Source organism: Gavia stellata, chromosome Z (assembly GCF_030936135.1).
Source record: "Gavia stellata isolate bGavSte3 chromosome Z, bGavSte3.hap2, whole genome shotgun sequence".
Classification (NCBI taxonomy): Eukaryota; Metazoa; Chordata; class Aves; order Gaviiformes; family Gaviidae; genus Gavia; species Gavia stellata.
Window position 1 is genome coordinate 41388046 of NC_082637.1, and position 23818 is coordinate 41411863.

Here is a 23818-nt window from a genome sequence, read left to right on the forward strand (position 1 = left end):
AAAGTTGTTAAACTGTTCCCAGGAGACTGTTCAGAGTAGCTGAGTGTCTGCTGCCAAACCTAGACTTCAGCACTAAAAGCATTTTCAGCTTATGTTAATTGTGCGCGCTCAAGCAGAGGGAGCTGAGGCAGTAGCAAATGTTAGTGGCCTCCTGGATCGTGCTGGATTTTCTACTGGTCACTGGGACAGTAGCATAAAGGAGGCTTAGTGGCAGTGAGGGGAGGTGTTGGTTTGTACTTTTATGACTGCATTAGTGCTTTTAAATGTTAAGAGTCGGAGATCTCAGGGATGGCTGGTTTTGACCATCCCTCTGTATTTTAGGCATACAAACCTTAGGAGTGCAATTAGAGGAGGGGAAAAAAGAAAAGTCTGTATGTACTTTGTCCTCTAGGGACATTAATAATACAAAAATGTTTATTTTTGGTAAATATCCAGTACAGGTAAATTAATAACAAAAAAAGGTTTTCTCAGCTTAGCTCCTTGCAGTTTAGGTGTTGCACTTTGGTTTCTGGTTTTGTAGGAGGTTAGGTGGAAGAAAATACTTTTTTGCTTTCCTGTGTTACTGGTACAGCACCATTAAGTTTTTACTTTGTATTAGGTAGCCTTACTGTGAAGTTGTGTGATTCAGAAGGCAATTTCATATGTTCCTTAATAAAGAAGTTCCTCTGGAGTGCTGTGCCCAGTTCTGGGTTCCCATTGCAAAGAAGATGTAGATGCACTGGGGTGTGTCCAGTGAAGGCGGTGTGTTGGAGTACATGATGATGAGTGAGGAGGAGCTGGGAGAACAAGGCTTGTTTGGTGTGGGGAAGGCGGAGAGGAGGCATCTCGTTGCTTTCTTCAAGCACTGGGGAGGATTCAGAGAGGCCAGAGCAATTCTTGGAGGTGCACAGTGATAGGACAAGAGGCAATAGGACTGAGCTTCAACAAGGCAAGTTCTGCTTAGATACCAGTGAAATGAAAGGGAAGAATGAAGTAATGTCATATGAGCATCTCTGTGGCTGGAGGTATTCCTTGGGCGATGTGCTGAGCAGCTGTCTTTAAGCTGACCCTGTACTGAGCTGGCAATTGGACTAGGTATCTCAACAGATTCCTTTGAATCTGTATTATTCTGTGATTTTATTAAACTAAGCCTGTCCCACGTGGGCTACGCTGGTGCAGCTTCAGTATAGACAGGCCCTGGTGTGGGTGACTTGTGTTTATTTGGACAGTACGTGGTTATACATAAAGAATATTTAATATGCCAGCTGGTAAAGACCAAACACTGAAGTGTGGCATCATGTCTGGTGAAAATTGCTCTGGTTTAGCCACATGGAGATTTAGCTTTTACACTTATTTATGAAGGATACTGTTTTGTAAGGCAGGGGATAGAGCAAGACAGTAACCATCATTCTAACTTTTGTTGTGTTGGCCTGTGGTAACTGTGTACATCTAAATTCTGGTTAGATGTACATCTGGTATAGATGATGTATTAACTTAAATTTCCATTGGTTAAAAAGCAAATAGTTGGTTATTCATTCTGGACTTCTCATATTTTTAGATCTTGAAGAATTTTACATCTGTTCATCTCTCCTATGTGGAATTGAAGCAAATGGGCCAGCAGCAGATTGGAAGTTACCCTGTTCACTTTCACCTTTGTGGGGATGTGGATGAAAAAGGAGGTTATAGTTTTAAGACTTACCTGGAAGGTCTTTCCATTCATCACTGTTTTTCCAGATGTGTGACTGTTCATGCAACTAATGGCTTGCTGGTAGGTGCAAGGAGACTAAAATATAGTGTGTTGAAATAAATGTTGTAAAGAGCATTTACAGCAAAAATAGTCCCTTCCCTTCAAGTGTAATGCTCAGCAATGTTTTTTTATTGCAAGACGTAAATGAACAAGTGCAAACAGTAACTTATTTTTAACAGCTCTCAGCATTATGTTTTTTCAGATTCTTCCAGGCAGCTAAGCTCTCCAGACATAGTAATGTGCTTGTAAGGGATAAATAAAACTATGTTTGAATCATCTGAACTGCTGATACTGAAGCTTCACTCTGCAGCTGTGCCAAGATAGTAAAACTAAATGGTACTTGTCAAATAAATCTCAGTAAATGCTATTGCTACTGACATAATGAACTTGTATTTCTGCAGATAAAGGACACCATTGGCTATGACACACTAGGTCACTGTTTCTTCACAGAAGATGGTATTGAGCAGAGGAATACTTTGTTCCACAACCTTGGGCTAGTCACGAAACCAGGCACTCTTCTTCCTACAGATAGAAACAGCAGCATGTGTATTGGTATTAGGGATAAAGTGTATGGAAGTTACATCCCAGTGCCAGCCACAGACTGCATGTGAGTATTTCACAGTGAAAAAGTAAAATCAAACCAGCTGCAGCAGTTAAGCTGCTGATGATTTCTTGACAATATATGGATGGGAACCCTTTTATGTATAATTTAATGAATGCAGACACCGTAAATGTAGTCCACGTACTAGTAATATTAAAAAAAAATAAATTAGTGTTTAGTCTTTTATTAAAGAGAAAAAAATTGTTATAGAAAAAAAAGTTGTTTTGTAGGGAGATTGTTGTTCTTGTGATACTTGTTCAATAGACTTTTAAGGCCAAATCTTTACTTCTGTGTAAAGGCACGCGCATTCTCAAGTTGTGACCACTAGTTTTTCTGCATTCTACTGATCTCTTGTAGAAGCTTATTAAAACAGTTTATCATTGCACAGAGTATCTGAATGACATTAAATAAAATACTCTGCATTGAACTAACGAAGCATTTTTGACTTCTAAATGTTGGGGGGCTTTATGATTTTTATTCCGCACGTGAAGTAGTGACTTCAGACATCAGTTTAGCTTTTTCTGATGTGGTTGTTACAAAGGGGAGATATTTCTGTAGGAGCTAGAGCTTTTCAATACTAAATTCTTTCTGAATAATATTTCAGGGCAGTTTCGACATTCTGGATTTCTCATCCCAACAATCATCTTATAAATAATGCAGCGGCAGGTTCACAGGTGAGGCGTATGGATGTAATTCAACACAAACTACTCATGCCACTGGTATTTGTAAAACCTGTAACACTTGCACTGCCAAAAATATACACATTTTTCTTTTTATATATGAATATGTTCTTTGTATGGTTGGTAGCATATTGGCATTACAAGTGCAGGGTTTGTCTAGGTGTCCATTTAAGAGATGCCAAAAATCTTTGTTCTGTCTGGAACAAAGGAGATACCTTCCTCTTTGTAGTTAATAGACCTGAAAATAGTGTTGATGTGTTTATGTAGAAATAAATCCTTTTATTTCGAGAGAACTAGTACATTTCATTTTAAGGCTTCTGTATTTCCTGTAGGTTGTCATGAGTTTACTGTGTGACCACTCTGCAAGACTTGTCTTCATAGCTGTAGTCATTGGAATTAAAAACGACTACAAAAAAAGTCCAGTGTGTAAGAAACAGCTAAAACACTTTTATTGTCAGTCATTAGTCATTTGTTTCCTATCAGCGACTGCTGTTAAGTTTTTACTTGTTGTGAACCTTATATTAGTGTAAATCTCTTGTCACAGCTGCTTGCGAAGTAAAGCTGAACTACTCAGTACATGTTGTGAAGGAGGGGACTGGAGACTTTTCTGAAGAGATTAGCGGGAATCAAAAACAGGAAAGGTTTTTGGTGGTGGTGTTGCAAAGGCTCCGGTGCTGGAAGTAGAATATGAGTGCGTGTCAGTGTAGTCTTAGGCACAGAACACATTATAAACTGTTATTAATAGAACAGGATTCAAAATATTTAAATGAATTGAAATATCTGGAGTATAAAAAAAATTTAAAAAATTTTGTTTGTGTGTTCTGGCTTTTGTGGGGTTGTTTTTTTTGGACAAACTTTTCTGGTTGGCTGTCTACCACTAGGAAGGATCTGGACACACTTATCAAATCAAACCAGTTCTTCTCTTCCCAGCGCAATGTCTTTCCCTCTTGCCTGCTTTATGTAATATTCCTTTACCTTGTTTTAGGATTGCACACTAAGTTAAAGGAAACAGCTTCCTTGATCTGGTGCTTAAAACCTGCAAGGTCCTTTTCTGCTTCTGTAGTGTATCCCAGTAAATGTCACTTCCTTTTGTTACCAGAATGTGTGTGGTCAGAGCAAGCATTTGTGTATGTTATGAAGTTTTGCCACTCTGATATACCTCCCTTGCATGGATGTAAATACATTATATAAAGGGACTACAGCTTATTATGTTTCAGAAACAGAATACTTCAACTATGTTGATACAAACTCTGCAGTGTAGAGCTTTTGCTGGTATAACTGTAACAATTCGCAAGCAAATAAAATAATTTCATTGCCACGCCTCCCCCACCCCCCTCAGCTCCTTCATTACACAATGAAGCCTATTGTAAGGGTGTATCAGCAATAGATGTTTCTTTTGTTTGAGCTGTATATGAGAGGGGAGGAAAACCTCTTTTTCATTTTTCTGAATGCTTGCAAGTGCTTAAGGAGCTTTTACGTTTATTAAACTTTTTTCCAAGCATCAGGATGTGTTTTGAATAAAAATTACTTTAGTCTGCCAAGCACAGAGCTGTATTTAATTATATGTGAAGTAAGATTTTGGTATTTTTATTAATGGAACATCCACATTTGCTTTGGAATTGTTAATCACCAGAAATGTCAAAGTGTGTCATCATTACGGATGGGAATATGTTACTGAGAAGCAGAATTTCCAGGACTGTTTGGAAAATGAGTATATTCTCAGAGTGAAATGCGTGAAATCTTTTAAGCCAGAGTGAATTGGCTTTGTCCACGTTTCTTGAGCAGGGGGATGATGACTGTTTTTCAGGAGATGGAGCACTCAGTATGCAGTGTTTCTATAGCTACTGTTTAACCCTTTAATGTGCCTTATGCAATGTTTTTTTTTTTTATTTTATAAGGGCACAGTTGTAGGTATCTGCTGTGCAGGTGCTGTTGCGATGCCACCTCTTGTGAACCCAGATGTGGTTGAAGGGAGAACTTCTATAGGACTCGTTTAGCAGATAAATCCAGGTTCTTTAAGAGCAGGGATGTTGAAGTGGAGAAAATGAACAGATGCTGAAATTATTACTGCATGTTATTGGCACAGTGCTCTGAACTGGCCAGACTTTTTGATGTGCTTTTTCCCTTCTTCTGAAAGCTCTTGTGGGTGTCTTGGCTGTGTCATTAAATTCTGATGTAAGCAGAGATGAACAAACCTTAGTCAGGCTGTAAGAGTAAGGAGGAGAAGAGGGTTTTGAGTACTTTACTGTAAATGGTATGATTTTACTAGTAAACAAAGGAAAATCAAGTGTATGTGATGAAATATAATTGAAATGCAAAAATTACGTTAACTCTGACACTTTTCTGGTTTGAAATACTAGAGGAGCTTTAAATGGGTGGTGTCACATGGCTTCACTGAGAAGCAAAACACTTTAGTGCATATTATTCACTAGAATATAGCCTTATTTGCAAACTTCTGCTTTATCACTGGGCAGTTGTTTGTAGACTTTATTTTGAAAAATATATTCCATTATACACAGTTGGTTTGGGCTATGATCTTACTCACTTCCTTACTTAAAATATCAGAGTTCAACTTAGAATACACTTATTTTTTGATTACAGCTATTAGTGCTGATGTTTCTATCGGAGTCACTTATAACTAATGTCATTCTCTCCTTACTTGCAGGATGCTGGAATATGGTATTTGTTCCACAGGGTTGCTACAGGAGATTCTCATAGTTTAGCCATTGAAACCAAGTCAGAGCTTACACCCCTAGGAATCTTCTATAACAACAGGGTTCATTCTAATTTTAAGGTAATGTATTATTTCATTAAAAAAAAAAAATCGAAGTTCTTTCTTTGCCACTATTCTATATTAGGACTTGCCTGTTTATATTTTAAGCGGGTTAGGTGATGGATTCATGTGGTGTTTGAACTGCATGATTCTATCTAGGTATTGTAGAACGGTGTATAATCAGCATGTGTATAGTTTCCTGCCACATTTCAAGTATTCACTGTGTTTCATATCTTCGTAAGGCACAAACAACTAATATCAATTATACTTCTAATGAAATACATTTGTCTCAGAAGTAGCATTTCAGATGCTACTCTCTTACTGATGGCATTGTTTTCTACTCTGAAGAAAGCTAACCCTTGAAGTATCAAAGTTTATTACAGTTGTGATTAATCTAATAGCTTCCTAGAATAGCTGTGACTTGTTCTCCTGCGTCTCTAATGTACAGTAACTCAGGTGTTTGCACATGGTGGCACAGTCTCTTACTAGAGACTAAGCTTCCAGGTTGCCTTCAGGAGCCCAGCCATTGGCAACAGTTTTTAGTTAGAGGGTTCTCAGCCTAGATACAGACATTCAGCATTGTTTATTGATGTGACTTTAACTACTTTTCCACATTCAGCGAAGTGAAGTTAGTCCTTAATGTAACAATTTCATTTGGAATCTAGCTGCTCTGTGTGTATGTGTGTATATATATAAAAAATATAATGACATTTACAAAGCCACTTAACTTTAAACTTCAAACACAAATAAATATTTAACTAATAAAGTTTGGGATCACTATTGGATTTTCTTATCCAAGTGAAATTGATTTTACTTGACAGTTGGTTGTCCGGGATACCAAGAAAAGATGCACTGTTTTATAGAAGTTTGTGTTAATGGTGTGTTTGGGACTGTAGGGCATTTGTTCAGATTGGAATTAAAACATACTGAATACAAAAGTGCATTATAAAGAAAAAAGTGTTTCAGCTGTATTGCTCGTATTATCTCTAAACAAGGGTAGCAGTTTGTGTGCTACAATTCCATGTTAAAAGAGCAAATTCCACTAGCAGGTCTGAGGATCTATTCGTGTAGGAACACTCAATTGTTATCATAATTTGGATCAGAGTTGAAAGCAGCTGCAGGTATTTGTGTATGTAGTTCAGGTTAAATAACACAAATGCTTCCTTCTGCTTCTATTTTCTCAAGTAAATTATGTCATACTGTATTATTGAATTTCAGTTGGATGATTGCTTGGGCAAAAATCAGCTGCAGTGGTGAAGGTAGTTTCGTTTTAAAGTGAAATACAAAGTATTTCTCACAACGGTATTTTTTTCCATTTGTGAGAATATTTTGAATTCACCACAAGATTGGCTTCCAAATTTTCCAGAACAGCATCTGGAAATAAGTGTAAAACCTCAAATAGTTAGATGTTGTGAAAGAAATCTGAAATGGACTTTAATGATTTTCCATTACTTTTTTTTAATCCCAGGCAATGCTTTTTCTCTGCCCAAATTAGCCTAGACAGATGCTGGTTTTCCCTTAGACAATACGTCAATTAAGGCCAAACTGAAAGATCTAAGAGTTTCTAATACATGTATTGAATGCAATGTAAGGTTTAAATTATAGAAACTTAATGCTTACTCTATCTTTAGTTTTGGATAGTATAAATTTTCTTTCCTTGCTTGTTTCAGGCTGGTTTGTTCATTGATAAGGGTGTTAAAACAACTAATGCTAGCGTTGATGATCCCAGAGAATATCTTTGTTTGGACAACAATGCAAGGTAAAGGATATTGTCTTTCAAGTGAGTGAAAAATGGCAAAGTTCTGAGATTGCTCAGGAAATCATTTTTAAGGATGTCAGGAAAAACATTTTTAAAACAATGTATTTGTGTATAAATAATAATTGAACAATAAGTTCGTATGTATTTTTTTCCCTCATTTGTTCATCTGTTTTGGGAACATCAGAGTATGGTGTGCCTTAAAGGAGTTGGCTGTTTCTTTTGAGCCCTTGTTCAGGGTAGTTTTCAGCCTCTTTAGACACTGTTTTCAACATGCTCTACTGTCATGCTTAAAGTATTTTCTGGAATTGCTGGTAAAATTAAAGTCTTTCTTTAAAATCTGCTCTTGTGATTTGTCACTCAATTTTAAACAGTTTTTAGAAAAAGGATTAATAGAACCAAGTCATACATCCACTTGCGCTTCCTGCCATACCTTCTAGACTTGGAGATCATAGCACAGTGGTACAGTTTTACTGCAGGCTATTTGCGGAGCTAGTAGTCAACCGCATTTTCTTTAGTTTACAAAGTGAGAGAAAATAATGGAGAGTCTAGGAAAATTCCAGGTTATACTGTGCCTGATTATGTTGTACTGAACTTCAAATAAAGTGGCCTGGGATAGTGGTTAAATGATAATATTGAATAACTGTATCCATCAACATTTTATTGCGGCAGCTAAGCATTAAGACTGAAAATATAGTTCATAAGATTATCTTTATTTCTGATGGACTTGTGTTTAGGATGAGGATAGTTAAGTGATAGTTGCAAATGCAGAAAGTTCCCAGTTTTGGTGATACTCGAAACGTCATGATTTGGAAATGACCTCGGTCGTTCGGAGTTTTGACAGAAAACCCATGTAACCCTTGTGGATTACCTCAGTCATAGCAGGTAGTCAGGAGGAACATATGAGGGGCAAAATGCCCTGTAAGAACCTGTCGTGTGTTGACAGGGCATCAACAGAGGATGCGAGAAACTTAGTGCATGAGATGTGGTTCATGTTTCACGGCAGCCAAAGAAGTAATGAAGCACTTTGTAACTACGTGAGACCACTCACGTAGATCATTGTACATGGAACCGAACTGAAGGGGTTTAAACATTAATTGAGGAGCCTGAGACTGTCAAAACCAAACATTCACCCATTCTGCCCTTCGTCCCCTGGAGGGGGGGGGCACAGAGCAGATCCAAATTAGAGTACAAGGTGATCAGGATAAGGGACATATATATCTTTACAAGCTGAAAACGCATTTTTGTAATGTATTACTTTTTTCTCTGGGGATTATCTCTTGGGGATAATCAAGTGAAACCTTCCACTAGTCTTTAATCGGGCTGTTTCTTCCTGTAGTCTAAAACAGATTCCAGACGTAACTTGCCGTTTGAGACCATCTTGGTAGCAATGCGGAGTGTCTGGGTTGGAATAGAAAAATCTCAGGTGTGCTCAAAGAAGGAGCACTCTTTAGTGTCAGAAAAGTTTGAAAGATTTGAAGGACCAGTTAGACAAACCTCCAGCTGTTTTTGTATAGTGCATGTCAGCCCTGTGTATCCTTCCCAAGGAGCTTTAATTCCCTCCATCAAACTTTCACATTAATGCTGCAATACAAGTGCTGAGGGAGTACTTTGGGGGAGGGCAAAAAGAAGAAGCAAGGGGATAAAAGGAGGTGAGATGCAGCTAAAGAATCTCAGGGAGAATGAGCAAAAGCCTGTGAGAGTTACTGGAAAAGAGAAGTTTTATGTTCCTGCTTCACTATACTCCGAAGACACTTCTCCAGAAATAGAGAGCTAGAGATGCACCTGGTTTTGGCTTCGGTCATTCCAAACATGAAGCAGAGTGAATTTTGCCCATCAGATGAGCATGAGTTTTTATCTTTCAGGCTGTCTCAGCCCAACATATATGACAAATGTAAAACAAACAATATTCTTATATTGAGTGTTTGGATTTTTATCTGTCCCAGGTTTCGACCTCATCAAGATGCAGATCCTGAAAAGCCCCGAGTTGCTGCCCTGATTGACAGATTAATTTCTTTCAAAAACAACGATCATGGGGCCTGGGTCAGGGGAGGGGATATACTCATTCAAAACTCTGGGTAGGTATCTGGAAGCAAACAGCTGCATGTTGTTAAGAAGTTTCCCCTGAAGCTTTGTTTATGAAAATACATTATAACAGGGTTATAAGAAGACTGATGCTTAACTCAAGGAACTTCTCAGTATCTTGAACCATTTTCACACCATCCCTCTACTTTAAATGAAACAAGTTTATATGTCATTAGATGAGAACCTGCCTTAAATGGCAAAAAGAAACTATGTAATAAAAAGAGGTCTGAAAGTTGGTAGAGACAGTAAATTTATACTGAGGTATCTGTGGTTTCCCTGAAGCTCTCAACATTCCTGCTTAAAATATATAGACAATTACTTGATTTTTTAACAGCAATGTTTTTATAGGAGTTAAGTGTGTGGTAGTTCTAAATTCCATTAATAGAAAAATTCAAGCTTTCTGCAGTGCATAGCAGGATATGCTCTTACAGTGATTTATTGTAGGATAATCCAGAAAACATGACTGAAGCTTTGAACTTTCTTTTAGGTTTGCAGACAATGGAATAGGTTTGACATTTGCTAGGTGAGTACTTTATGTTAATCACTTCTGGTTTTTCTTGCCTAGAAGCTTAGAAAATATGCATCCACCTATTAAAAGTAATAGGTATACTTTCATAAGGCTATGGTTTCATTTTTGGGCACAGTTCTATTTTTCCAGTGGAGTGGATGATGTTACAAAGGCTGTAAACTGACACAGCTGCCAAAGCTTGCACTTTAATTCAACCTGTGTTTGATTTACACCACAATTTACTGCCCCTTCACCAGAAGGGTTATGTTTATCCAGGTATTTTTGGCATTGTATGATTCTTTAGGCAGTTTTGATTTTTCCTCCTGAACAGTTGAAAGTGAGTAATGGAAAAGAAAGGGGATGAGCATTTAAAGGGGGAAAAGTCTCTTCCTAATAAAAAGAATCAAGTAACTTACGTAGTAAGCCAAAACTGCTGCCACTTAGGTTATGACAAACTGGTTCTAGGACTGCAAAAGTGGACTGTAAAAGCAAGACTGCTGCACTACAAAGGGAGATAGAAAATTTAATGCTCAGCTCTCTGCTGGTGTTTCAAACAGTTGGCCTGTAATACTGTTAATGATTAAATTTACTGTTCTGTGTAATGTAAATGAAGTCTAGACTGCTCTGCTTTTGTAGGACTGTTACAGAAGTAAAAGTAGGACTATGCCTCAGTGTGTTCATCTGCTGGAGAGTCTTGGCTAAAAGCTTATCTCTTACGTTGCTTTGATAGTGATGGGAGCTTCCCAAATGATGAAGGTGCCAGCCAGGAAGTATCTGAGTCACTGTTCATAGGTGAGAGCAAGAATTACGGGTTTCCAGGAGGCCAAAATAAATATGCGGGAACTGGAGGAATAGACAACAAGGCACGCACTCTGCCTAGAAATCGGTAAGTATGTTGTAAGTGAATGAAGTAGAAATAACACAAGAAACGTTCTCTGTATCAAATGTAAGCACCCTTCTTGCTTGAGTTGTGAGAAATTAGGACTCTATTGAAGGTGATGCTCTCTTTTTTTTTTTTAACACTTTGTGTGCAGCTCTGTCACTCTTACCTTTTTGCTGAGTCAATTTTCATCTGATGCTACCACAGGTCATTTTTCTGTAGCGATTTAAGTTATCCTACTTTTAATGAAACCTTAGTCTTAAACAACATTTGGGCCTGGAAGAGAGAAAGAAAAAGCATTCACATAAAAGGATTTCAAGGGTCAGTTTAGGACTAGAGACTACCGTCTCTCTGTGACAAATCCCAGTCTGTGACCATGATATTTTTCTTTTCTCTCTGGCTTGCTGTGATGCCTGTTTAACATAGTGCCAAGTCCTACCCTTGCCATGGAATAGGAAAGAAGGGTGAGGTAGATCTAGGCTGCCCTGGTTTTTTGCTGCTTAGCTATTTAGAGGGAAGAAGTTAATGTGGTGGTGATATATGAGGTATTTAGTCTAGTTGAGCAGAATCACAGAACAGTTGAGGTTGGAAGGGACCTCTGGAGGTCATCTTGTCCAACTCCCCTGCTCAGTCAGGGCCGCCTAGAGCTGTTTGTCCAGGACTGTGTTCAGGCAGTTTTAATATACCTCCAAAGACAGAGATTCCACAACCTCCCCGGGTAACCTGTGCCAGTGCTTGGTCACCCTGACAGTGAAGAAGTTTCTCCTTATGTTCAGGAGGAACTTCCTGTTTTTCAGCTTGTGCCCATTGCCTCTGGTCCTGTCATTGGGCACCACTGGAAAGAGCCTGGCTCTGTCGTCTTTGCACTATTCCTTCAGAGATTCTTATACATTGATGAGGTTCCCGCCTGAGCCTTCTCTACTCCAGGCTGAACAATCTGAGGTCTCCCAATGTTTCTTCCTATGGGAGATGCTTCAGTCACTTAATCATCTTGTTGGACTCTCTCCATACCTCTGTGTCTGTCTTGTACTGGGCATAAGCACTCTACGTGCAGCTTCGCCAGTGCTGAATAGATGGGAAGGATTACCTCCCTCAGTCTGTTGGCAACACTTCTCCCAGTGTAGCCCAGGATACCATTTGCCTCTTTGCAGCAAGGGCACGGTGCTGGCTTATGGTCAACTTGGTTTCCATCAGGACCTATAGGTCCTTTTCACTGGCACATAGGGTTTTTCCTCCCAGGGTGCAGGACTTTACACTTCCCCATGTTGAACTTCATGAGGTTCCCATCTTCCCATTTCTCCAGCCTGCTAAGGTCTATCTGGATGGCAGCATGACCCTCTGGTGTATCAGCTGCTCCTCGCAGTTTTGTGCCCTCTGCAAACTTGCTGAGACTGTATTCAGCCCCATCATCCACATCACTAATGAAGACGTTGAACAAGATTGGACCCGGTATTGACCCCTGGGGTGCACTACTCGTTACTGGCCTCCAAGTGGACTTCATGCTGCCACCTTATAGGCCCAACCATTCAGCTAGTTTTCAATCCACCTCACTGTCCTCTCATCTGGCCCATACTTCATGAGGATCTTATGGGACACAGTGTCAAAAGCCTTACTGAAGTTTAGGTAGACCATGTCCACTGCACTCCCCTCAGCTCCCAGGCCAGTCATTTAATCACAGAAGTTTATGAAGTTGGTCAAGCATGACTGCCTCTTGCAGAATCTATGCTAATTACTCCTGAGGAGTTTCTTGTCCTTCATGTGCCTTGAAATGGTTTCCAGGATTAGCTGCTCCATCAACTTCCTGGGGATCAAGCTGCGACTTACCAGCCTGTAGTTCCCTGGGTGTTCCTTCTTGAAGTTAGAAGTCACATTTGCTTTCCTGCAGTCTACAGGCACTTCTCCCATTTGCCATGATCCATAAAAGAGCAGGTGGTATTATTCTCCTGCTGTATTTCCCGTATTGGGAAAGGGGCACATTTGCAACTGGACAGTGATAGCTTTTCTAACAGGAAAATTCAAGAGAGTGGGGGATTTTATCACTCATTAGATAAGTACAGAAACAAGATTTCCTTTACTAAGATCTAACCTGAAAGTCATTCTCTTAATGTTGCTTTCTTGATTCCTCTGAGGGGAAATGTATTTATGACACAGAATCAGGCTTGTCATGGATTTTGTTACAGGATGCTATGAATATTTGCTTGCATTAACAGGACATTTCCAATCAGAGGCTTTCAAATTTATGATGGACCTATTCACCTTACCAAGTGCACATTCAAAAACTTTGTACCGACTCCAGACAGATTTACCAGTGCAGTTGGATTCTTGATGAAAAATCCATGGCAGATGACACCAAAAAACAACATTTCTCTTGTGAAGTTTGGTCCGAATGTAAGTTTATTACAAGTTTTCTTTTAATTTTGCAAATGGCTTTCTTTTCTTCTTACTGTATTTAAAATAAACATCCAAGGGCCCTAGGTCATGTTTTCCATATATCCCTACTCCAGTGTTTCTCTCTTGGTTGGAAGTCACTCAAGTTGTATTGTTTGTCTCCCAAGCAAAAAATAATAGCAAGGGAGATGCAGGATATGTTGCAATAATGATCTCTTTCACGGTTAATGGTAAAACTGAAAGGAGAGTTTTGTAAGGTTTGGTAATGATTTTTCAGTTGCAAGTATTAACACTGTTCAGAAGTAAGAGCTGGCCTGAGCCTATTACTAAAAATCAAAATGTCTGTTTTGCAAGATTCCACTGTCCTTGCCATAAGGTTTTAAACAAACTTTGTCAAATTCCTGTGTTTCTGCAGGTGTACAAGTGCTAGTCTGTGCTTTGCCTGGGGGAAAAAGATAAATATTTTAATTGTTGTTGCCAGGTTTCTTTGAAAGCTTTCTTTGGAAAACCTGGTCCCTGGTTTGAAGAAGGAGATCTGGATGGTGACAAGAACTCAATATTCCATGATCTAGATGGCTCAGTGACTGACTACAAGGATACCTATGTGGGCAGAATGGATAACTACTTGATTCAACACCCCAAGTGCATTAATATTACAGAATGGAGTGGAGTGGTTTGCAGTGGGACCTATGCACAGGCTAGTACTTGTGTAGCTTTCTGTTTGGGGCAAATCTACAATATGAACAACTTGTGAGGGCAGGGGGACTGTAAGAACTACGAAATTACCTATCTTTGGATTTAAAAATTCTTTGACTTTTAAAAATACTCTTATGCATGTTACATTTCTCAGCCAGTTGTGTATATTGTGTTCCCTTCAGCACGCAAACTGGGAGTACAGTATTGCATTCTGCAAGGTCAAACCAAACGTGTATGCATGGGGTTCTATGTTGCAGCCCTGTCTGCTAAAACATTTTTGTTTTGGAGGTATTTTCTTCCACTGGAGTTCCGTCTGTCGTCTTTTCACAGAGTGGGTTTTGAGGGGCTTAGGGGGCTTTTTATTTATTAAAAATGAAGGTGTTAAATACCACCTTCTGAATACAAATATCACATAGGTTTGATTCCCATTCTGGTTCCCGTTCTGTATGAGTTTGGCCAAGTACCATAGCTGATTCTATATATATTTAAATTTTTTCCACTCCTTCCCCTTTTTTTGTCTGTAAAATGGGCAAAATCTACAATAGTTTTTCAGATAGGGCTGGTCTTCAGGCGATATTTGTGTATTGCGTAACTCAGAACATCAAATTGCAGCGTTTTGGCTAATAATATACTGATTATTCTTCACTATTTCATTTCCTTTTGCACAGTGTCCCAATCTTTCCTCTTTCTTTTCATCCTCCTTAATATCATATAGGTTTATGTCCAAACCTGGAATGGACAGAATCTTTCCATGACTATCGTACGAGATGAGTACCCAGCCAATCCCATGATTCTTCGAGGTATTAATCAGAGAGCTGTCTTTCAACAATACCAGCCAGTAGTGATGCTCCAAAAGGGCTATACAATACATTGGAATGGAAAAGCTCCAAACGTCACCTATCTTTATCTCATTAACTTCAACAAGTATGTTTACTTTCTTTCAAGTCACTGATCCATAAGGCAATACTGAAGTAATGTCCTGTGGAATTAGCGTGCATGAGAGTTAGCAACCATCAGTAAGACTGGATCTTGGGTTGGTTTTTTTTTTCCATAATTACAAATACCAAAGTATGAAAAGCAAGAGATTAATCCATAGACCTGCACCTAAAGTTAAACTTTTGTCCAGTACAATGTCTTTAAGGGAAAATCCCTTGGAGAATGTACAAATAATGAAGTTGAGCAGAATTGGCTTGAATAGTTGATTTTTGTTGTCAGATAAACTTATTAGATGTCTAAAGTATAAAATCAAATATATCCTGAGAGTATCGAAGTTACTATAACATATAATGAAACACTTTGTGTAGAGAGCAGAAGAAAGATCTTCTGGTTGAGGGTTTGGGAGCTTTTTGCATTCCTGTTACTTGTTTTTTGAGTGATCTGTTTGCTGCATATTGTCATCTAAACTGTTCCTATAGTGAATCATACATTTTATTTTGTTTTCAGGAATGACTGGATTCGTGTTGGTCTTTGTTATCAACCTAATACAGATTTTGTTATAGTATTGGAAACCTTTCAAAGGCGGTCATCTGCTCTGTCAAGCAAGGTAGAGCGCTATATGCCTGTATCTTCAATGCTGGAGCTTGAAAAGAATCGATCAGACAAGAAGTTTTACTTTGACAACAGTACTGGGTAATTCCTTGTAACTTGACCCTGTTGGAAGATGTTTTTTAACCTTAAAACGTCCAGTTTGGTAGTGTTAAAAGCAACTGATTGAGACACCTGTGTGAGAAGAAAGCTGTTGCAAAGGAGCCCAAAGCCTGTTTGAAAGAATACTTTATGTGACTTTGAATCTCCAAATACAGTGGTTGTTATTGAAATACTTTCCCAAGAGCACCACAGTAGCCACAGTCATTTCCTAACCCATGCCTGGGGAAAATGTGGTATCCGGTGTGCTGCAGAGCAGTGTCCTTCAGGAAGTAACTTCTAAGTCTTCAAAGAAAATTTGTGCCTTCCTGTTAAATCGAAAATTCTAGACATTTCCAAGAAGTTTTCTGTTCCAAGAACATTCTCAGAATGTAGTTCTGAAAATCCTAATCTGTTTTCAGCCTACTCAACAGTACTTAAAAGTTCTAGTCTCTCTTTCAAAAGTACTTCTGACAGAGGCCACTGAGATCCTTCTGAGAGGTTTAAGATATGGTCAACTTTGAGTAAAATAAGTCCTACATACATCACTTGTGTTTTGCAAACGTTGATCTTTAATTTATAATTTGTTCTCATATTTATTTTGTTCCCTTATCTGCTGCTTTGTCTGTCTGTAGTAAATATGCAGATGAATGTAGCTTTTGAAAAGATATTTACGTTTCTTTTGTCTAAGAGCTACAGTGATAACAGTCAAATATATAATAGAAGAATTACCAGTCTCTGTGTACTGTGAACATTAATGACCACTGTCCCCTAAACTGCATTTCCATGCATTTGCAACAGTATAATTACACTGTCCAGTGCTGGTGGGTGAAGCTGAATATCCAGTTACTGCTGGGTATCTGCAAAGACCTATGATCAAAGAAAGCATTTATGCTCTGCAGTTAGGTTTTTGTTTCCTGCAAGCCACGGATAAGCTGTTCTTTTCAAAGCATATGCATTCATAATGAAGTCTCCTTTAATTGTTGGGAAATTCAGATATATCAGTAGAGACTTCCTAACTCTAGTAAACTGTAAATGTTATGAAAAAGTTTGAACAAGGGTGCAGAAGTGAATACTGTAGTTTCTATGCTTCTGAAAATCATGAAATACAGCTGTTAAGGTTTAACATAAATACCTATCTTTCCAGCAATTAATCTAGATTCTTTTTCCCCCTTTTGTGTAGATTACTGTTTTTATTTCTTCAAGCCAAATATAATAGGGATGGTCACAGTTATTGCTCATCTCAGGGATGTGAAAGGATCAAGATTGTGACCAAAGATACAGCAAAAGGGATCAGTAACTGCATGGCAAAAGCTTACCCAAAGTACTACCAAGGACCAACCATCATAAAGCAGATGCCAGTAAAAACTACTGTACCATGTACAAAATGTGGCACAACTCAGGTAAAATAAAATAAGCAAAAACATTCATGAACTGTATAGTTGGTGTTGCTGTTTACTCGCTTTAAGGCAGAATTTCAGTTTTTCAGCACAGAATACTGCACCTACCAGTTTGTGATGGTCATGTTTTTAATCTCCTGTATGCTAGAAGGCAGGGAGTCCCATGTAGCACAAAGGTTTCAGTGTTTGTTCATTGAAAAATACTGTTTCACCTCTCACTCTGAGTGCTATGGAGAAGGGACATAGGTTGATCTGATGTCTTGTACTACGGTATTGCCTGTAGTCCATGTAGGATAGCTTTGCTGCAGCAATCTACATGCTACTGGCCGACCTTCTCTCTCCTTTTTTGGATCTTTGCTTATTAGCATGAACTTGAAATTGCATTATCCGTTTTAGCTATGCAAGCTGAGAAAAATACTGAAAGTAAGATATAAAACAGGTTACGCTGTACATCATCCTATTTATTAGCATTGCTAGTACCGTAAATAATGCCACTGACAAATGGATGCATTTGCTTTGGAGCATGGGCGGTCTGTTGTAAATTGTCTGGCATGATAAAGTGTTGAAGATACATGGATATGTGTACTTAACATGTTTCAATTGATATCCAGATGGTATTCACCAGTGATCCTCACAAAAACTACCTCCTTGTGCAGATTAATTCATCTGGTAAAAAAGAGTTAAGCAGAGGTCAGCAAGCATTTATTTCTGTAAGTATTCTTTATGGTTTTCTTCCAACTGTCTTTCTTTTTAGCAGTTTGTATTACAACAGTTGTACAGTTCTACATCATACTGATCTCACTTTTCATGACTTGAATGAAAAGTATTAGTTCATAGTTTAAAAAGCAAACGGTCAAAAAGCTGATGTTTTAATCTCTAGAAAATGAGGCTCCCAAGCTCCATTTGGTACTCGAATCCTTTCGTGCTGGAGAGAAAATTGTACCAGTAAGGGAGAGTTGAAAATCTTCAGATTCATGTTGAAATCTGGATGGATATACATTTATTGATGGCTGCTTTTGGGGGTGGGGCGGGGGGAACCAAACAACCTGTTAGTTAAATCCATGTTGTTGAAATTGTTTTTGTGCTGACAGATTGGTGAGTTAATGGGATGAGTCATTGAAGCCATTAAGCTTTGCTAAACTCCTTCAAAATGGCAATTACTAAAGAATCCATAGAGATTTCTGTATTTGTTCTGATACAGTCCTGATAAACCTAGTGATATGATAGTGTATAAAAAGTAGTTTACTTCGACTTTTCTATTCGGATGCTGAAGAAGACTTGCACATGATGCTGAAATAGCATTTGCAGCATCCTCACACCACAAACCTTAAAGTCTGTATGTGGTTTACATTCTGCAATGTCAGTGTGTTAGCTTGGTTGAAATACTAAAACTCTTGAGTTATTTAGACAGACAAATGGCATGTGAGCAGTGTAACCTTAGCAGCTGCAAACTTCTATGGGAATGTGTGTGCTGTATCCGAAGCTGTAAGAGCACTCCATAGGAAGAAACTGGTCTGCAACTGGGCTGCTGCAGAGACAGCTTAACTGTACTATTGCCGAGAAATGTAGGTGGTTCAGAATCTGAATTTTAGTTTCCTGAAGCCGGACCGATGACTGAGGCAGGTAGTAGGTCATCTGAAACGTATGATCTCCCTATAGAAGCTAGGGACTGAAGGGCTCCCATACAATTTCAGAAGCCTCCCCTCAAGGGGGAAAATGAAGAGATGCTGGGGAGAAGCAAGCATTTGTAAGGAAATTAGTACACCACTGTGTCTAAATTAGATGAAGATTAATGCTGAGTGCAGTAGAATCACTGCTGAACTTGTATTAACACTAAGAAAGAAAGAAAAACTTCTTTCTCTTTTTCTTGTCCTATTCAGGTCAATGACACTATGTTTTCCTTCAAGGATAATGGTATACTTATTGTTGTAGTTGATGCCTGCATTGGCACAGTGTCGGGAAACAAATTATTTTCTGGAATAGACATTAAACATGTGGATGGATATTTAAAATCTGGAATTCCACAAAGGTACGTATAATGACCATTTATTTCCAGTACGTCCTGTAAGCTAGTAGCTCTGCTCTCTAACAAGGATTTAAATAATGATGTCTATACAGGAGCACTGAAAGTGAGCAAAACATGTAATGTAAGTTGAGGGGGAAGGAGAAACATAGGAGCATTTTAATAGACAATTTAGCCTCATTTGAGAAACCAAAGCAACTCAAATTTTGAACACTTACAGTTTTCCAGTGATGCCTGTCTTTCACCTCAAAAAGAATTTGTAACTAAACATCATGTAATAACACTTCTTTGCTTAAAGCAAGAATAACTTTTTGTTTAATAGGGTCACGTACGGACATTGACAAGACCTATGTGACAAGATACCCTACTGTTTTTCCCTACCTAGGGAGAAAATTGCTTATCATTAAATAAAAATAAAAAGTTAGTGTCAGAAAAATCAGCATGCTAATATTCTAAATTTGGATTAATATCTAAACTTTTTGATACAAAACATTAAACTGTATTTAAATAACACTTTCAAGTGATTTTGAAGTTAAATTTAAAAGTCAGTGTAAAAAAAAAAAAAAAAATTCCAGATGGGTGATTTTCTAGGAACTGCTTTCAGAGAGGGTTGACTATTTCCATGTCATGTCATGAAATGACATGTTATGAGTACTCTTAAGCAGGTGGACTATGAGGCCAGCTAGCTGTAAAAGCATGTAGCAGAATATTAAAAATTTGTGTTTATAACAGCTGCTGTCTCTGCACCGTTTCTGCTGCAGGTCTATCGTTCTACTGAGCACAAGAGGTGATGTAGCAATTCCTGATAATTTATCAGACGCCTTAATGTCCCTGGGGACAGCCAAACCGCCTTATCTTCAGAGCAACGGTTGGTGGAAATTTTGCACTTTTCTTTGACACTGCCTTCGTCTGTGTGTTTATGTTGGCATGGTGGGTTTCTCATGGGGTGTGTGAAAAGGATGCAGCTGGTGGAGGATGGTTGCCAGTTTGCACTGGTGTGGGCTGCTGCGTTTCAGCCCTTCTTGAGAGGGGGGTTGGGCAGCCCTTCAGCAGATAGGGCAGAAACGCCTTCCTGTTGCCCGAAAGGGCATTGTGTGAAGCTTGTTGCAAGCAGAGAAATGACAAGCAGTTCTTTGTGCCTATGGATTACAGAAAAAAGAGAGCCAGGCTTTTTTCCCAAAGCCTGTATTTTGTGCCTCACCCAGCGAATCTATTTTTAAACAATCTCTTGTGCCAGGCTAGTATTTCCTGTTATAAAAAAAATTGGAAGGTAGAGATGAGAAGCTGTTGGTATTTTGAGGGATGATCACTTTATAGACCACATGGGGTAGCTCTCGCCCGTTCAGGGCCCTGGCACAAGTCCTGCCTGAGAAAGCACGTTTTACAGCTGTCCCGATAGCTGTGTTTTCACATTAAGATTTCAGAGTATTTAATAATGAATATTGAAAAAAGAAATTGCAAATCAGTATTTCCTTGTGAGGTGCATGTGAAGCTGAGGGTGGACTCCGTGTCCTGAATAATCTGGGGTCAGAATTTCAGAGGAGCATGCTGTTACCTTCCCAACTGGTCCTGTGTTTGTGCTTGAATGGGCTTGGCTGGTTCAGTAACACCGAGCTGTTTTTGTCACAGGAAGCCTGGCCTTTCTGGGCTTTAGAGGAAATTTTAAGCCATCCTGGATTAAGCTGTTTACCAGTCCTGCTGGGCATGGGCTCGTTCATATAGAAAAGTATATCCCTTTACAACTGGAAGAGTATGGCTGTGCCAGAGCAATGAAAAGCCGACGGAAAGACCTTGAGCTTCTGAAGAAGGCTACACGATCTCATTAAAGACTAAGATGTACATAAAAGCTGGGGAAAAAAATGTGAACTAACTTATTTTTTAATTTATGGCATTTTAAACTATATTGTTATCCAAGTAAATCATGTTATTGTCTGACAGGTATTTGCCAGCATTGACCGCTTGAATGCCAATCTGTGCACCTTCTAGTTGTACAAAATATTAAAGAATTTATTAGTATTTGTATAAACAGGTTTCAGAGATTTTTCAGATGTTTGTATTTACTGTAAACAAGTTCCTTCTGTTTAATACTCCTTTTGTATGTAAGAGGGTGTTCATAAAAGCCTTAAATTTTTGATAACAGGTGTTGGAGTGCATCTTGGATTACTTGAAAGATTAACATTAAAGTCTCCATAAACAGCTTGAGTTGGTCATTATAACTTATGCATTTTCCCTCAGCTGTTTAGGTGTTTTCCTGAGGGTTTATTTAGCAGTCAGCTCAGTTACATTCTCCTTCTGCTTTCCAAGGTGTTAAAAACCAATTTCCCTTATGCATGCAGCTGACTCGAGGGGTTTTAACTGCAGTAAAACTTTTTGCTTTGCTGTATGAAAGATGGAGAGGGGGGATTCAAAGATCCAGCACTTGGCTGGGTGAAAATTGTGTACCATGAAACAGAGTTTAACAAGGCTGTGTGTACCAACCATACAGAGCAGAAAATTACTACCATTCTTTGGGGTTACTGTTTACTATTCACTCCTAAATATACATGTGTCTGTTACTTCGGTAAACAGTCTGGGTGTTAAGGCTGCAGTCTTGGGTACAGCTTGACTTCAGCTTTTTTTTCTAAAGCTTTTAGCCAGAAGGGCAAAGCTGAGATATTGTTATTCTCAATTTGTTATGAAACTAAGCATCTACTCTTGCAGTGATTTTTTTTTTTTTAAGACTATCCCAGCTCTGAATTAAGTGAATGGAAAGTGCTCTCAGTTCAGTGAGGCATGCTATATCTTTTGCCTTAACTTCAATTCTTTTAATATACTCATGTTGCTAATTCCTATTGATTTCATATTAGGTCTGTTTGATTTCTTTTGGTTTTGTTGGAATTATTTCACCCTTTCTGCAGATAGTGTGAAAATAGTTTAGAACAACTGAGGCACAGCTGCCCTTTTTCAGGATCCTAGTCTTTGAAATTAAATTTCAGAGACTGTAAAGATGCATTTTGTAATAGGGAACAATAGGTGTCATAGAGCTAAAATATAACCATAGTTCTAATAAAACTGACATAGTTCCTTCTTGTATACGTTCTCATTCATTCTAGCTGGTATAATGTATCTACCATTCAGAGATGCTTTGTGCTTTGAATTCAAAATGGAGTGGCTGTTGGAAATGAACTATATGCCTGTCTTCTCCAAAGAAGTTGAAAAACTGTGGGGATTTTTTTGTGCTTTACAGGAGAGGAGGCACAGTAGCAGACCTATTATTCTGTTCAATTAAAATATGCTACCTCAGTGCTATAATTAAACTGCCTGGTCTAGTGTAGTTTCCTAAGTGAGAAGAGAGAGGAAAGGAGCACAACACAAGAGATGAAGTTAACAAATAGATGACTGATGTTATTTTTATTGTAAAACCAAGCCAAATGGATGATTGTGTATTTGCAGTTGTTCTGATGCACAGTTCTCTTATAATGTTAAAAAAAAAAAAGGCGTTTTGTTAGGGGGAGATGTGGTAAATCTGTAAGACTAGCTATAATGTTTGGTGTTACTAATGCAGGGCAATGTGATTTAAATGCTCTGAGTGCAGTAGTTTATAGTGTTTGGGGATTAAAATGGTTTTAAGACTTCTGCTGTTCTGTGGGTCATGCTCAGCAGAGAAATACTGATGAGGTAGTGACCTTCAGGCTTGTGAAGCTGGCCATTATTTATGAGATTCTGCTGTTCTAAGCCATCTTGTAAAAATTGTACTTGGAAGTGTCAGGGGTATTCTGATGTAGGGCTTACTGATGGACAATTGGACCTGAAGTTGAAGTGTTGTCTTTTGTGTAAATTTAAACACTTGATAAATAGCATAAATAAATTTTTACATCTGACAAAGCAATAAAATCTTGGGTCTCTTCTGTTCTTGTATCAAGTAATTTTGTAATGTGTTGTGTGAATATTATAAACTATTTTATTTCAAACACCAATAGACCTGTAAATTTTATGGAGTGTATCCTACTTTTCATTCAGAGACAGGCTGGGGATACTGGGAAAGGAGACACTAATGGTGACTGAAGTTATGGGCCTGTCTCCCGAGTCTGTCGTCTTAAAGTCTGTCTGAGCTGCTGAGTATAGTCATTTCAGCTTGGTGGGGGCCAGTGCAGTATTGTTATCTACTCAGGGGCATCTTATCCATGTCTGTAACTACCTGGTGGGGGACTAAAGATGATGGAGCCAGGCTATTCTCGATGGTGCCCAGTGGCATAGGACAAGGGGCAGTGGGCATACATGGAAATGCAGGCAATGCCACATAAACAGAAGAAAAACTTTTACTGAGCAGGTGGTCAAGCACTGGAACTAATTGCCAGAGAGGCTGTGGAGTCTTTGTGGAGGAACAGCTGTAGCTGACCCTGCTTTGAGACACATAGTGTCTTGGGCCATCTCCAGATGTGGCTGCCAGCCCAGGTGCTGCTGTGGTTGTGTGCAATTAAAATTACCTATATACCTAGCCTCTCTTTTTCCAAGCGCACCAGCCGCCACAGCCTGCAAGGGCTGAGCCACACACTTTTTACCTCATGCCTGAAACTTGGTGAGCTCTTAAAAATGAGGCATCTCTGCCCCAAACTCAGTTCAAAAGGCATTGTAATGCCCTCTTCATGGTCAGGTTTTGTATAGAAATAGATTGGTTTCCATTCCTTATCTAATTATGT

General features: G+C 38.7%; 1 protein-coding gene across 2 annotated transcripts in view; it reads left to right on the top strand.

Annotated features, from left to right (window-relative positions):
• CEMIP2 (cell migration inducing hyaluronidase 2) overlaps nucleotides 1-21070 on the top strand; it is a 35828-nt gene extending 14758 nt beyond the window's left edge. For both annotated transcript variants that reach the window (XM_009819017.2, XM_009819018.2), the window contains 17 exons: nucleotides 1538-1747; nucleotides 2128-2333; nucleotides 2932-3001; nucleotides 5673-5801; nucleotides 7451-7539; nucleotides 9483-9614; nucleotides 10109-10144; nucleotides 10860-11015; nucleotides 13220-13397; nucleotides 13879-14094; nucleotides 14809-15017; nucleotides 15537-15722; nucleotides 16900-17119; nucleotides 17728-17826; nucleotides 18997-19145; nucleotides 19901-20007; nucleotides 20769-21070. In XM_009819017.2, coding sequence (XP_009817319.2) covers nucleotides 1538-1747; nucleotides 2128-2333; nucleotides 2932-3001; nucleotides 5673-5801; nucleotides 7451-7539; nucleotides 9483-9614; nucleotides 10109-10144; nucleotides 10860-11015; nucleotides 13220-13397; nucleotides 13879-14094; nucleotides 14809-15017; nucleotides 15537-15722; nucleotides 16900-17119; nucleotides 17728-17826; nucleotides 18997-19145; nucleotides 19901-20007; nucleotides 20769-20965 — 2589 coding nt within the window. In that variant the 3' untranslated portion in view covers nucleotides 20966-21070. The remainder of the gene's footprint in view (nucleotides 1-1537; nucleotides 1748-2127; nucleotides 2334-2931; nucleotides 3002-5672; nucleotides 5802-7450; nucleotides 7540-9482; nucleotides 9615-10108; nucleotides 10145-10859; nucleotides 11016-13219; nucleotides 13398-13878; nucleotides 14095-14808; nucleotides 15018-15536; nucleotides 15723-16899; nucleotides 17120-17727; nucleotides 17827-18996; nucleotides 19146-19900; nucleotides 20008-20768) is intronic.
• The last annotated feature ends 2748 nt before the right edge of the window (nucleotides 21071-23818 follow it).